At 44.8% G+C, this 13082-nt stretch overlaps 1 protein-coding gene across 12 annotated transcripts in view; it reads right to left on the minus strand.

The window, feature by feature from the left end:
- The window catches only part of BIRC6 (baculoviral IAP repeat containing 6), a 170831-nt gene extending 159026 nt beyond the window's left edge, over window positions 1-11805 (minus strand). For all 12 annotated transcript variants that reach the window (XM_015283766.4, XM_015283760.4, XM_419512.8 and 9 more), the window contains exon 1: window positions 11414-11805. In XM_015283766.4, coding sequence (XP_015139252.2) covers window positions 11414-11663 — 250 coding nt within the window. In that variant the 5' untranslated portion in view covers window positions 11664-11805. The remainder of the gene's footprint in view (window positions 1-11413) is intronic.
- Between the last annotated feature and the right edge of the window lie 1277 nt (window positions 11806-13082).

Consider the following 13082-nt stretch of genomic DNA (forward strand, 5'->3'; position numbering starts at 1 on the left):
TTCATTAATGACTTGAGATAGATCACCAAAACTCAACTTTTATTCCCATTTTAGCTCTCATTCCTTCAGCTACGATATATTTTGGGTGGTAACAGGAGAAATGGCCAAAGTTTTTGACAATTTTGCTTTCCAGTCTTAACCACAAGTAAATCACAGCCCCTCGCAACATCTCTGCTTATCTGTCTAGGATTAAAAACAAAACAAATCACAAGAAAATCATTCAGTCTTTTGTCAGTTCCCATAAGGAAACCTGGCAGGCTGCTAGCACGCTGGAATTGAGAGCCCAACATGTGGGATACGTCATCTACTGAAACATTACAGGTAGTAACCGGAAAAGCTGAAACAAAAGCAAATTAACATCAGATAGTAGAAATGAAGAATATGAGAAAAGGAACATTCTCCCTGCACCTTCTTTACGTCAAACAATACAGAACAAGGACGAGCAATTTCCTGTGATCAAAATCTGACCTACAAAAGGAAAAAAAAATACAGAAAACAAGTTTGCTTGTAGAATATATGAAGATTTAAAAGCATCTATTGTGGCCCCTTGTCATTATAATGAACCAAACCAATTACAGATTTGGCCTTACTTTTTAAGGCACAGAACTAAAAGACTTGTCTGAATTTCACTGCTCAAGGAAGCCAGAGCTCAAAAGAAAGTGACTGCTCCATGAATACTCAGGGCCACCATCAGGAAGAGATGTAGGGTAATGCCAACAGTAACATATTTTGCCTTTTCTATTATTACCAAGAAGTTAAAACGTCTTGAAAACTACTGACCAGTGTGACTGCGCTACAATATACTACAGTTAGCAATTCTCTTGCTAAGAAGCTCCCATTGTACAACAAAAACCAACAAACAGTTCCTAAGTTAGTTAATCAGGACTTATCTATAGCTATAAACAGAGAGCAGTAAATGTATGCATCACAGTGCTAATTCCATAATGGCAGTATCCAAGACCAATGAGACCTAAAGGAATATCCATCATTTCTGTCTGTGAATGCAATTAGGCCTTTAGATTAAAGCTGTACTTCTAGAGAAGTAGAAATCCCATCAGCCGAGCAAAACGACACACTTTATGGGCACCGATCACCGATATCACTTTTCCTTTTATAATTAAAACTAAAACAACAGCATCTCAGTCCTCATTTCAAAATCCTGCAACCACGGGAATAGAAATGGATAAAGTTTCAGGAGTCCAAAAACTGTAACTGTCCTCTTAACATTTTATCTTTAGATCTGAACGTCTCCAGCTACTTAAAACAGCAGAATCCAAAAAATTAAGAGAAGGGAAGAGAATGGTACAAAGGCAGAAGCGCTGCCTCTGATTTGCTCCAAGGATCACCTCAGCAAAGCACTCTGCTGCCACCGTGGAGATACTCCATGGCCCCTTCTCTTGCAAAACAAGAGCATCCTCAAACTTGGGTGGAAAGGAATCTACTGGACGTAAACAAGTTCAAGTTACCATTTTGCACGAATGAAGTAGACCTGCTTGAACCTACATGTTTCCTTCATGAGCAACAATTTCACTTTTAAATGTCACAGTGTATACTTACACCTCCATGCCACACATCAGCTGCAATGGCAGACCAAACAGACTGAATAAATCAAAGCCACATTCAGATCTGAAATGGGACAGAAAACTAAAATTGCCCTCTAAACAGCAAGACTGTTAAAAGAGGCAGAAATACCCAGCTTTGCACTGTAAATTGCTTTCACTTAATTTGCAATTTTGTTATTTGCCAAAATTGGATTTAGTTAATCAAAAATAAGACGTGATTTATATTGCCCTTTGTCTGTATTGTCCTTCACCAACAAGTAGTCCTGAATTGTTTCAGTATCAGCTTTACTGTATGACAGCTGGCTCAAATGATTGTTGTTGAAGTAGTGTAGGAATACGTATTCTCTGGGCTAAAACATGGGAGAGTGCCATGTGTATATGAACACAAAGCGTCCTGACCAAGCAACTCGTAACAGGAAGCTAATATTAACACTTACAAAGTTTCAGAACAAACATAAACCCACTGAGATCAGAGCAGATCACAACTCTCAACTAAGCTTGCAGACATGGGCTTCTTTTGTCCTCCACAGATCTAAAGCAGAAGACTGAATCAGCAGGAAGACTCTGGAGAACTCTTTGTGCCCGCATTCCTCATGTCGTTTCAGACCTCAGTCTACCAAATGCTTTTGCTGCTTTATACACTACACAGAATGCAATCGGTACAGGATTTTGTACCATTACACCAAAGAAACAACTATGAAAGATGTTAGTCTACATTCCTTTCCAGAAACTCAGGTGAGCAGTGACAGTTTCAGACCCTGCAGTTCTCCTGGAAACGTATCACAGGCAGCAGTGCATTCTTCAGTTCTTTTCTCCAACAAAACTCCATGATTTTCAGGAAAGATGTCTTTCAGAAATCTCAGTCAAGTTCACCCACGGCACATCTCCAGGAGCAGCTCTTTTTGAACTCCATGTTTGATGGGCAGGAACTAACTCAGGTTTTCTTTTCTTTTCTTTTTTTGAATCCCTTTCCTCACCCAAGGCCTAAAATTAGAAGTTTCCAAAATACCAAATACCAACCTGGTAGAAGCAATGAGTTCTCGAAAGCAGATGGACAGATTAAAACAAGGTGAGTGAAAACACTGGCTGGACTGTCAGGCCCAAAGGTGGTGGTTAATGATTCAATATGTAACTGGCAGTTATGGGTGACATTCAGAAAAGGCTGACAGGGCTTGCTATCTCCATCAGCAACTTAGAGAATGGGACAGAACGCACATTCAGCAAGGCTGTGGGTGACTCCAAATAAGAGGAGGGAGATAACAGAAAGCAACTGATGTATTAAAGGGCAGGGATGCCATTTATGTAAACCTCAAAAAGGCCAGAGAAATATCTTGACACAGACCTTCTACCACACAGAAGTCACACAAATAAGTTCAGGGAAAAAAAACATCATTTTCTCTGCTAGACAATCCTGCAGCCACACGTAGAATGCCATGCCCAGCTTTGGCTGCCCACTTGAGACAGAGTCACTCTAGGGTGGCTGGGGAGCTGGAGCACGCAACACATGAGAAGAGGCTAAGGGAACTGCCTTGTTTGGACTGGACAAAAAATGGTTCAGGAGGAAATCTAAGCCTTCCTTTCCTGCAGTAGTAGTTCAACAGTTACATTAGAAGACTGAGTTATTGTTTATCTCAATTTTGTTACTTTTGAGGAAATGTAGCACTGTACCATAGAGAAACCCCACATCCAAGACAGTGATCCAGATCAAGTGCTTAGCAGCTAAAGAAAAGGTGCATATACAACAGTACTTCCTGTAACACTCAGCCCCTGGCAATTTTTGCTCAGGGACCTTCTGAGACAAAAGTCATTTCTGTTTCATATGATGACCTTTGTCTTTTCTTCCATTAATTTGTTCAACGCTGTTTTAAGTTGACATGAATATCTGGAGCCTACTATCTTCTGTAGGCAGCCACTGCATGCATTACTATTTCTCACAGCTGTTTTAAACCAGGCAACTCCTCATTTCTTCCGATGCCTCCAGTCACGAACTGCAAGATACATTTCATTCCAAATATATTTCTCACAAATCCCAAATTTTGCAAACCTCTTTCAGAGCCTTACCTTCCTACTCCCTATCATTTTTTTTCCACGTTGAATACTCATGGCCTATTAGATTGTGTTGAAAACACAAAGCACTGCACACCTTCAGTTTGTAGCTCTGTTACACTCTTTAGAGGATGGAAGTATCAAAACTGCACAAGTGAAAGCACTGCAGATTTGTATTCTCGGGCTCTTTTCTGAGGCCTTCTCTAGTAACTGCTTACGTGATCACTACTGAGCATTTAGCTGGTATTTCATATTTGTAGCACAACTCCAAGATCTCATTCTGTCATTACGAGTCAGTTCAGAATCCAGTACGCTGGGCTCCAACTCCACCTAATTCTTACAAGGACTTCAAATTAATTAAATGCATTCTCAAGGAGATTATCTCCAAATAACTGCCTCCACATAGGAAAGCTGAAGTAGAAAAGACCAGATCCATTACTGTTTAAGATATATCTAAAAGATAAACTACTCTTCAGGATGCCTTTTCAAATTCTACAGAAAAGCCAGTAAAACTGAAGAAGCTTGTACATTTAAGACAACTACTTGCAGCATAAGAAGTTCAACTTATAGTCATCACTCTGAACTACTAAATTGTGTTGCTGTAAGGAGATATTCACAAAAGCCAACTTCATCCTTTAAGGCTGCCAGGCTCCTTCAATACATAGTGGGAAGAAGGTTCCTCCAGAAGTTCAGACTAGGGACTTCTTTTTATTAAGTAGAGAGGAAATCTACGTTTAGTTACTGAAAAATGCTATGCATGTTAATTTTGACTTACCAAAGCTATGGAAAACAGGACAGAAAAGTCCACCATTAAAAGAAAGTCTTATCTAGCAGCGTGGCATGCCATCATTTCCAATACAACACGGATGCAGGATCCAGCAGAAGTCAACTGAATTTTTCACAGTATTTTTCACAATATCCACAATTTCTTCTGGATCTCCAATAAAGTCTTCGCCACCGTCCTTTTGCTGCCATCTGTCCAGCTGCCCCCTTCCCTAACCCTTCCCAGCCCTCTTCTCACCATTACCCAGCCACTTCACCACATTTCTCAGTGCCACCCTTCACCCCTCCAGCTCACCCCTTCTGTATGCAGCTTTTCCTGACAGTCTCCATAGCCTGGTGCTCAGTCAGCAGCGTTTATCAAACTATTCTTCTAGAGCTGCCAAATACTCAGTGGGATGCTGCTTCACTTAGGTTAGGAAAGCGCAATGGACCACACAGTTTTCTCCCCATGAACTGTACGGTAGATAGAAGAACTGCCTGGCAGACACCACGCTATGCAAGCCTTCAGAAACCAGCACATGAGACAGGATATGCATTTTCATGAAGGACACTCATTTTCAGGACTACCAAACTGATAAGCAAATTCCCTTCTCCTCAGAGTAACGAGTAAAAAATATCAGCAAAACATTTGCTGAATAGCTTTAGCAAATACCGCAATAATTCTTGAAACACAACGATTATAATTACATGACAAGTAAGTTGTTATTTCCAAAACTTTTCACTTTTCATTCAGGCAACAAAACAAAAGCTCTTCCCATTCTTATCAGCACAGTGCCCTTTGCCCTAACACATGGGCCAATCTTCAAATACATTCTGTAAGTACCAGACTTCATGCCTATTTTTTGACTGGCAGTATGCGCTGGGTCTTGAGCAAATCTTGACAGCCTTCCGAAAGACACGGCAGCAATGGAAATGGGCAGCATGAAAACCAATAACTGATTCCACAGAAACCAAAAGAAGCTACAAGTATTGGTATCCATACACTCGCCCCAAATGGAAGAACTGCAAGCAATAGCTGTTCTTTCTACAATTGTCCACATGGCAATAAGCACTCCTCTGGTGACTGCAAGCAGTCACTGCAATTAAGACAGCATTAACTATTTAAAGGACAGCTTTCTAATGGCAGAAGGCGATACCGCAGCATCAGTTAAGAACCAGCAGGAAAGCAAAGTGATCCACGTGTATATTTTTTATTTAAAAACGAAGAACTGGTGAGCAGCTCCAGAGCTGTGGGAAGAGACAACAAGCAACTGACACATTCAGAGAATTCATTTGAGTCACTCAGAAGTTGTCCCAGAGTCTGCCTGGTTGCAAACCTTATCTCCGCTTTCAAGATGTCCTAAAGAAGCATTTTTAAAGCATGTCCTACTGTTCAGAGAAAACTAAGAGAATCTTTATAGCAGCAAGGATGGACAATTTTGTGTCCTGATTTGAAAGTATTTGGGAAGAAAACCTGAAAGACCAGATAACACCACACACACACACACAAACCCAACAAATACAATCATTATTAAAACCTCAAGAGAAACAACTAGGGTGAAATTTCAGTCTGGGTCATTTTTCCTTATACTCTGTCTAAAGAAGACCCAGATGTTGCATTTCACTTAAGTTCAAGTGATGGAATCCAGCACAATAGCAAACACTGTTATAAAATGTATTACTAAGGACTTCAAAAGGGGTTCTACTGAGCCAGCTAAAATACAGCGGGCTGCTCAAAAGGACCAATTATAGCAGAAGAGAGCGTATCCAGACAAATCACTGAGCATCATGATGTTCAGAAGAGGAAAAAGATAAAGTCACAAACTGGGCAATCCAAGGCAAAAACCTTCTTCATACTGAAAAATCAAACAGAGATTTATCTGCTTAGTTCAAGTCCAGAATTTGATGGAAGAAAGCAGTTATCTCAACCAGAACATATTTATTTATCTTCTACATTTTGTGTAATACAGTATACAACAAGACTGGGAGCTGGGCTGAAGGGTTTGTCACATAAGCACGTTAAAAGCTGTCTTGACCAAAGATGGATGACAATCAGTACTGTGGTTGAAAAGTGGCTTATCATATCCATCAGAAGTACCTCAGCTACCTGTGAGATGGAATAGAGCAGGAATACGAAGCTCAAATCCCCGCTGCAGAGCACTTCCTTTTCAGGTCAGTTAGGAGCATTTCAAGACGCATCTTCCTGCCTGCAGAAGACCTTTTTCAAATTCCATTTGCACAAGGAAAGGAAATTTCTCATTTTCTGACATTGAAGGATTCTAAAATTTTCACTCATACAGCACTATTGTTGTGATGGCAGCCATGAATCCACCAGTCAAGATACGAACGATCTGTCAATAAAAAAACATGTTTACATTTTGCCTGGCAACAGAGCATGCACATCCATCACTGTTTGTTGTCACTCCTGGATCCCTGCAATAAACACAGTAATATGAAAACTCCTTTAAAAGCCTATGAGAAAGAACGGATCTTTTATTTTAGCTTCTGCAGAATATAATGCAGATGTGTTTCCACAAAGCCTGGAAGTATCATTTAACAGCACCTTGATAGTCTGGCAGGATGCACTTCAGAAGGGGATATGGAACACACGTTGATTCAGCTAGCAGACAGATGGAGCACGCAGTAGTCTACAATCTTCATCGGTATTAAACACAACTCAAATCTGACAATTCTCCTACTGTTTTGCTGGGGTTTGTTAGCGCTTAAGACTTCTCGTGAATGACCTTAAGATCAATAAATCAATTGAATGATCTCATTGAGAAGCACTTTTCCCAGATGAGCGTTGTCATCCAAGTCCAAGTATATTCAAAAGCAAGACAGCGTCAAATACCTAGCAATATTGTTATGTAATCAGATTTTTTCCGTCTTGTAATTAAACAAATGACACAAAGGTTTGAATGGAAATTACTTGAACATTATTACTGCAGTGAGCGTGAAACAGATGGAACTGCTGCCGCTGCCCTTCATGCATTTCAAGCATAGAAATGGATGGCAGAATATCCCAACTGCGTCTTCACAGAGTTTACACAAAGTGCACGCTCCCTCCCTGACTTCCAAGCTGCAGAAGAGAATCTTTTCTTCTCACACCACACAGAAATGCAAAAAATAAAAATGAAAGGGTACCTGAGGACAACTTGCTACCACAGGTGACCCTCCTGGGCTGGGATCTCTTTCTTTCCAAATTCTGCTGGAAGAACAGGAACACGAGGGCTTCTGGTGATAATCCAGAACCTCTGTTTCCCTTGCAGGAACTGGTGCATGCATACAATGAGCAGATCCCTTTCTATATTAAGCACTTGGATTCAGAGGTCTGTACTTTGATTACCGTTAGGGCCTCTACAGTCATCTTGAAGACTCTAGCAAGCAAACACTGTATATTTTAGCAAACGAGACTCTGAAGCCATTGCTATGTTAATTTCCTCTAGAAAAAAAACTACAGAATCATACAAGACGGTCACTGTCCCTCAGACAGTACACTCTGGTTCCCTCCTGTGTTCCTGGTCAAGCTTCCCTGGGAACTGCAGCACTCTCTCAGTTCACACAGTTTTCTTATTTCATTTGTAAATTAAAGGATCTGACAAATCAAATATCATACAAACACTGAGAGAGTCACCCAATATTGGGGAATTTTGCTTTGCCTGGGGGAAGGCTTGGTAGGTTTTTTTTCTTTAAGACAGGGGAAAAGGTTCTTCCTTAGCACTGTATCTGGAAACTGGTATTTGAATCATTCATGTTCTTCGGATAGCAGTGTTCATCTTGAAACTGGAAGCACACAAGTACTGAAATGCCAAAGCTGGAATAATGTACTTGATGGCCTCGTGTGACAGACTCCTTCTAGTCCCAACTGACCACTACCAACAAGCAGACAGAAATGCACAATTGCCAGCAATCACAAGAACTGTTCTTGCATTTGCCTGCGGATCTCTCTAAAGTGCCCATGTTCTTGTGAAAGGACAATCCTGATCAGGTAAGACAAAGATTCACGCTAAACACTCACTTCATTTTCCCCTTATCAACGACACTCTTCTTCATTATCACACCCTGAGCTATTGCAACTGATTCCCTGGCTGTCTTGAATACACCTACAGTGCCCACACAGGGAACAGACTTAAACAGTAGGAAATGATTGCACACATTCAGGAGGCAGATCTTAGAAGATTCAGCACTGCATCCCACAGAAGCATGGGATGGGAGTGAAAAGCGTAAGTATTCCTCATGGAATTCCTGTAGCTTGGGCTCAGAGGAACGACCCCCAGATCATCAGATAAATCAGACCAATTATGTTGACATCAGAAACTGAAGCACAAAGGCCAGTGACTACATTCAAATCTCCGGAAGCACGAAGACATGATCTATAACTGAACTGCCTTATGGCTGTGAATCTTCTATCTTGTTCTTTTAATACACCAATGACGGCAATCTGCATATACATTCTAATGACCGCAGGCTCCACTGCTCTACTGGTTTTAGTATTCCACAGGTTCAACCTTTTCACTAAGAAGGAGCTCAAAGCTTAATATCTTGTCACAGTGAACTGCAGATGAAAGCAACAACAGGGTTTGGTGATGTTTCATTTTATTGTATTTTTCTTTCTTTCCCTCGTTAGGGGATCCTTTTTCTTCCTCTGTTTTCTACAGGGAAAGGCTGGTATGTTTTTGCTTGTTTGTTTTTTATCCCCGTGGATAATGAGCAAAAGCATTTCTGTCCAACGCAAACCTCCTGGCAGGGCAAAAGGCCTGCAGTCCAGTCACCAAGGAGGACATCAGCCTCACAAGAGGAACAGTTTTAATTCCTAGAGACTCTATTTTTAGGTGTGGCACCAGAAGTCCCTGTAGCAACAATATCCTTTGACTTGTCATTTATGTCAGGGGAGCACACAGGGACAGAGCCGGCCTGCAGGTCTGAGTGTCCAGCTACCAACATCTGACACTCAAAGTTCGTCCCGCACAGGGTACGCAGACATCAGAGAACAGCTGAATCTCTTCTTTTTCTCCTCTTTCCAAACAATGGCCGAGAACAACAATCAGCACAGTCAACAGCAGCCTGAACAGCCACCAACTGCTGAGATGTACCCCATTTCTAACAGCCACGCCAGTTTCAATCTGTAAGGACATTCACTTGTATTTTCTTCAAGTTAGTGAAGGTTATAAATTTAAACAGAACCATCAGCCACCTGGGAGCAGACAGTATTTGGTCACGCTGCAAGCAGCTCTGTTGTTTGACGTGAGGAGGAGTAGAATCCATCTTTTGCAGTCATTCCGCCTGTCGCAGAGAAGACTGACACTACCGGAAGCACACATGGCTGAACGTACGTAACAGAGGCAGAGCAGTAAGTTATTTTTAAATAGTTACTATGTAGGGGAAAATTGCCATTAGCATTTTGAATACTAAATCAAATCCCTTGCAAGAATTTCATCATAGAAAAATAATAATGATAAAAAAACCCAAACAAACAAATCCAGTCCTCAGACTTTAATGATTTAGAGTTCACTTCTGCTCATGGACATTAAACATTTCCTATGCTGGCATCCAATTACAAATCAAGTCCTCCATTTATCCCTACTTCCCCCACAACTCAGAAGCAATCCTCAAATTGTGGTAACAGTTTGAAGAAAAGAAATGGAAGTTATTAACGTAGAAGCACTTGAGGAACGAGTAAGGTGGAAGAAAGGGCGTTTTAGAAGCAGTGATTTGAATTCTGAGCAAAGTGGGGAACACCACACAAGAGCCTCGCTTTCAGGACAAGCAAGGTACAACAAAACCAGCTGACAGCTTCTGAACCCCACAGAAATTATTTTTTCTCCAACCACGTATCAGTTTATGGTGCACCTAACTTCGGATCGTGAAAGGAAATCATGTTACTTTGTTTTGTTCTCTTTAGCTTGGCATTATAATACGGTTGCTGGTTTTCAAGGTAAAAGTACATATATTACTCAGACTGTGCCACATCCATACAATTCCTGACACTGCTAGGCCACACACAGGTGACAGCTGTCAGTCCTTCACTCACACTACTCAGCAAAGCCAGATCCACTTCACAACACTTAACTCTACAATTCCAAGGAGAAACAAAGTGCAAAACAGACAGCAAGTGAGAGCACAAATTTCTATTCCAAGGTCTGCTCTCACAACATACAAAAAACCACCTTGCTGTATTCTGACAAGTACCACAGCCTAAGAACATATGCATGAACCAGAGGGAAAAAAAAAAACAACAACAAAACACTGAGTTGCACATAGAACTTCTCCCACAGATCCAGTTTGTAAGTAGACTAAAAACACCAGTGGGCAATGGAGAATACGGCTTCGTAGCTACCGAGGTGCTGCAGCCTGAGCCTTCATCAAGCCAGTGTGCAACTGTGCCTCTCTACCACAGGATCCCCGAACCGTTTCAGTTGGAAAAGGCCACTAAGATAATCCAGCCCAACCATCACAGCAAGGATATTACCACTAGCACCAAAGACAGCCGAGACACTCAGCAGCCCGGAGAACAATGCAAATACACGTTCCAAATGCACTACCAAAAAACTTTCAGAACGACGATAATCTTAAATAATTCTTAGCTGCGAGACAAATCGCACTCTTGAGAAAGCCTCCTTAACGAACCCGGTTGAAGGCTCAGTACTTCCACACGCTACGGTATCACCCATCCATAGGAACAAGAACTACGCCCATCCAGCACAACGCGCTTAAAGGCTCAAATTTACGCCGTCGACAACTGAAAAACCGAAGCAGAAAAAACGCCGCCCTACGCGGCCCTTTCTCCCATCCGCGCTTCAGCCCGCAGCGACCACGCCGGTACGCGTTACGGAACACAGACATCCCGGCGCTGCCCACACGAGCGCGTCCGCCGGGGAGAGCGGGAACGGCTACCGGCTCACAAACGCGGAGAGGTGCCGAGGAGCCGGGACCACCCCTCAGCGCTGCCCCGGGGCCAACCCCCGCCCGAAGGCCGCCCCTCCCGCCGCGATGGCGCACGGCAGAGCGGCCGCCGCCTCCCCCCGCCGCGGGGCCGCGCTCACCGTTGAGGGCCGAGGCCTGCAGCGTGGCCCCCGACGTGCCGTCGATGACTTTGATGGCGCCGCGCGCGGTCACGGCCAGGATGGCGTTGAGCGCCGGGTGGTAGCACAGGCTGCACAGCCCGTCGGCGTCGCAGCGCAGGCAGCCGTCCCGCAGCAGCAGCCACTCGCAGGAGCCCGGCCCGGCCGACGCCGGCCCCGGTCCGGGCCCAGCGGGAGCCGCCGCGGAGCAGGAGGCCGCCGCCGCCGCCATGTTGCCGGCCGCCGCCGCCGCCGCCCTCAGCACAAGAGGCCCGGGGCCGCTCAGTGACAGGCCCGGCCGCCGCCAGTCACCATCCGGGTCCGGTGAGAGGGGGAAAGGGAGAGCGCCAGCGTGAGCGGGAAGTGACGCAATCGCGCCGGATGCGGAACCGAGCGCGGGTCTGAGAGCGGGAGGAGGGAAGGAGCGATCGCCCGTCACAGAGAATGGCGGGCGGGAAGGAACTGAGGGGCGGGGCTGGGCCGCGCGCGCGGCCTCCGAAGGGTGCGAGCCTCCCGCGCGCCGCCGGGCCGCTCGCGCGCGCGCGCAGGGCCACACCGCCTGACGGCGGCGGCAGCTCCGCCCCCGGCGGGAGGGCGGCGGCCGCGCCTCGTGCCGAGCCCTCTCCGGCGCGCCGTTAGCTCTTTGGGTAAAAGATCGGCCCGCGCGACGCTCCTCGGCGCGCGCTCTTCTCGCGCTGGGAGAACGGTGCGTGAACTCCCGGGGGAGTCCGCCGGGCGCCGGGAGCGCGAGGGCGCCTCTGGGTGGGAGGTGCCGCTCCGCGCGCCGCTGTCGCGCCAGCGGCCGCCTGTAAGCGGGCTTCGAAAACGCCCGGTTTTGTGCCGCCCTAGTGGCGGGCGGCCTCCGGTGCCCGCCTGGCGTCGGAGCCGGCGCTACGAAGGCGTTGGAGCCCTTCGGCCCTCAGCGCCGCGGGATTCGGCGACAGCGCTTCCCCGCGCAGGAACGACTTTATCAAAGGATTCGAATTAGTCTCGTTAATAGCGAGAAGACAAGTTCAGAAAGTGCCCGTGTCTCCAAGCCAGAGCGAGGGCTTCCGTGTAATGTCCGTGTGGGTGTGCAGGTGAGAACTGCTCAGTTTCCGTGCAGCAAAGAGCACGTGGCTGTTGTGCATCTCCATCTTGACGTCAGGTGCTCCATCTCGAGCAGGCCCATGTTGCAGGTAGGTAGCACACGTCCATGCGTGACAAATAAAGGCTGTATGTTGATTATGGCCAGCATCTATTTATTGTCACAAAGCTTGGGATGGGTGACAGGGATAGGAACAGAGATGTGCCTTAATAAGTATACATTACGTAAACAGGTTTAATGAAAAACTTTTATAAAATACATCTTGTACTTACACATACCTTATCTAAAAATAAGTTTATTGAATGCAAAGTTATTACAAACCATGAGAACCGTTTGAGCTGTTTGTACATATTTTTGCACAGCGTATGCAAAAGGTGACCCTAAGGATGCCGAGTAGAAGGTGCAAATCTGCAATTGCATACAAAATACGTACTGTTGTGCATATTGACATTGCATATGACATGTGCCCAATCTGCCAAAAGGAACACTGAAGTTGCGGCTATCAGTTCCACAGAACGCCAATAGAGAGGAAACGAAGGTATTTGAAGACAAAATAGAACGCTG

Source organism: Gallus gallus, chromosome 3 (assembly GCF_016699485.2).
Source record: "Gallus gallus isolate bGalGal1 chromosome 3, bGalGal1.mat.broiler.GRCg7b, whole genome shotgun sequence".
Classification (NCBI taxonomy): Eukaryota; Metazoa; Chordata; class Aves; order Galliformes; family Phasianidae; genus Gallus; species Gallus gallus.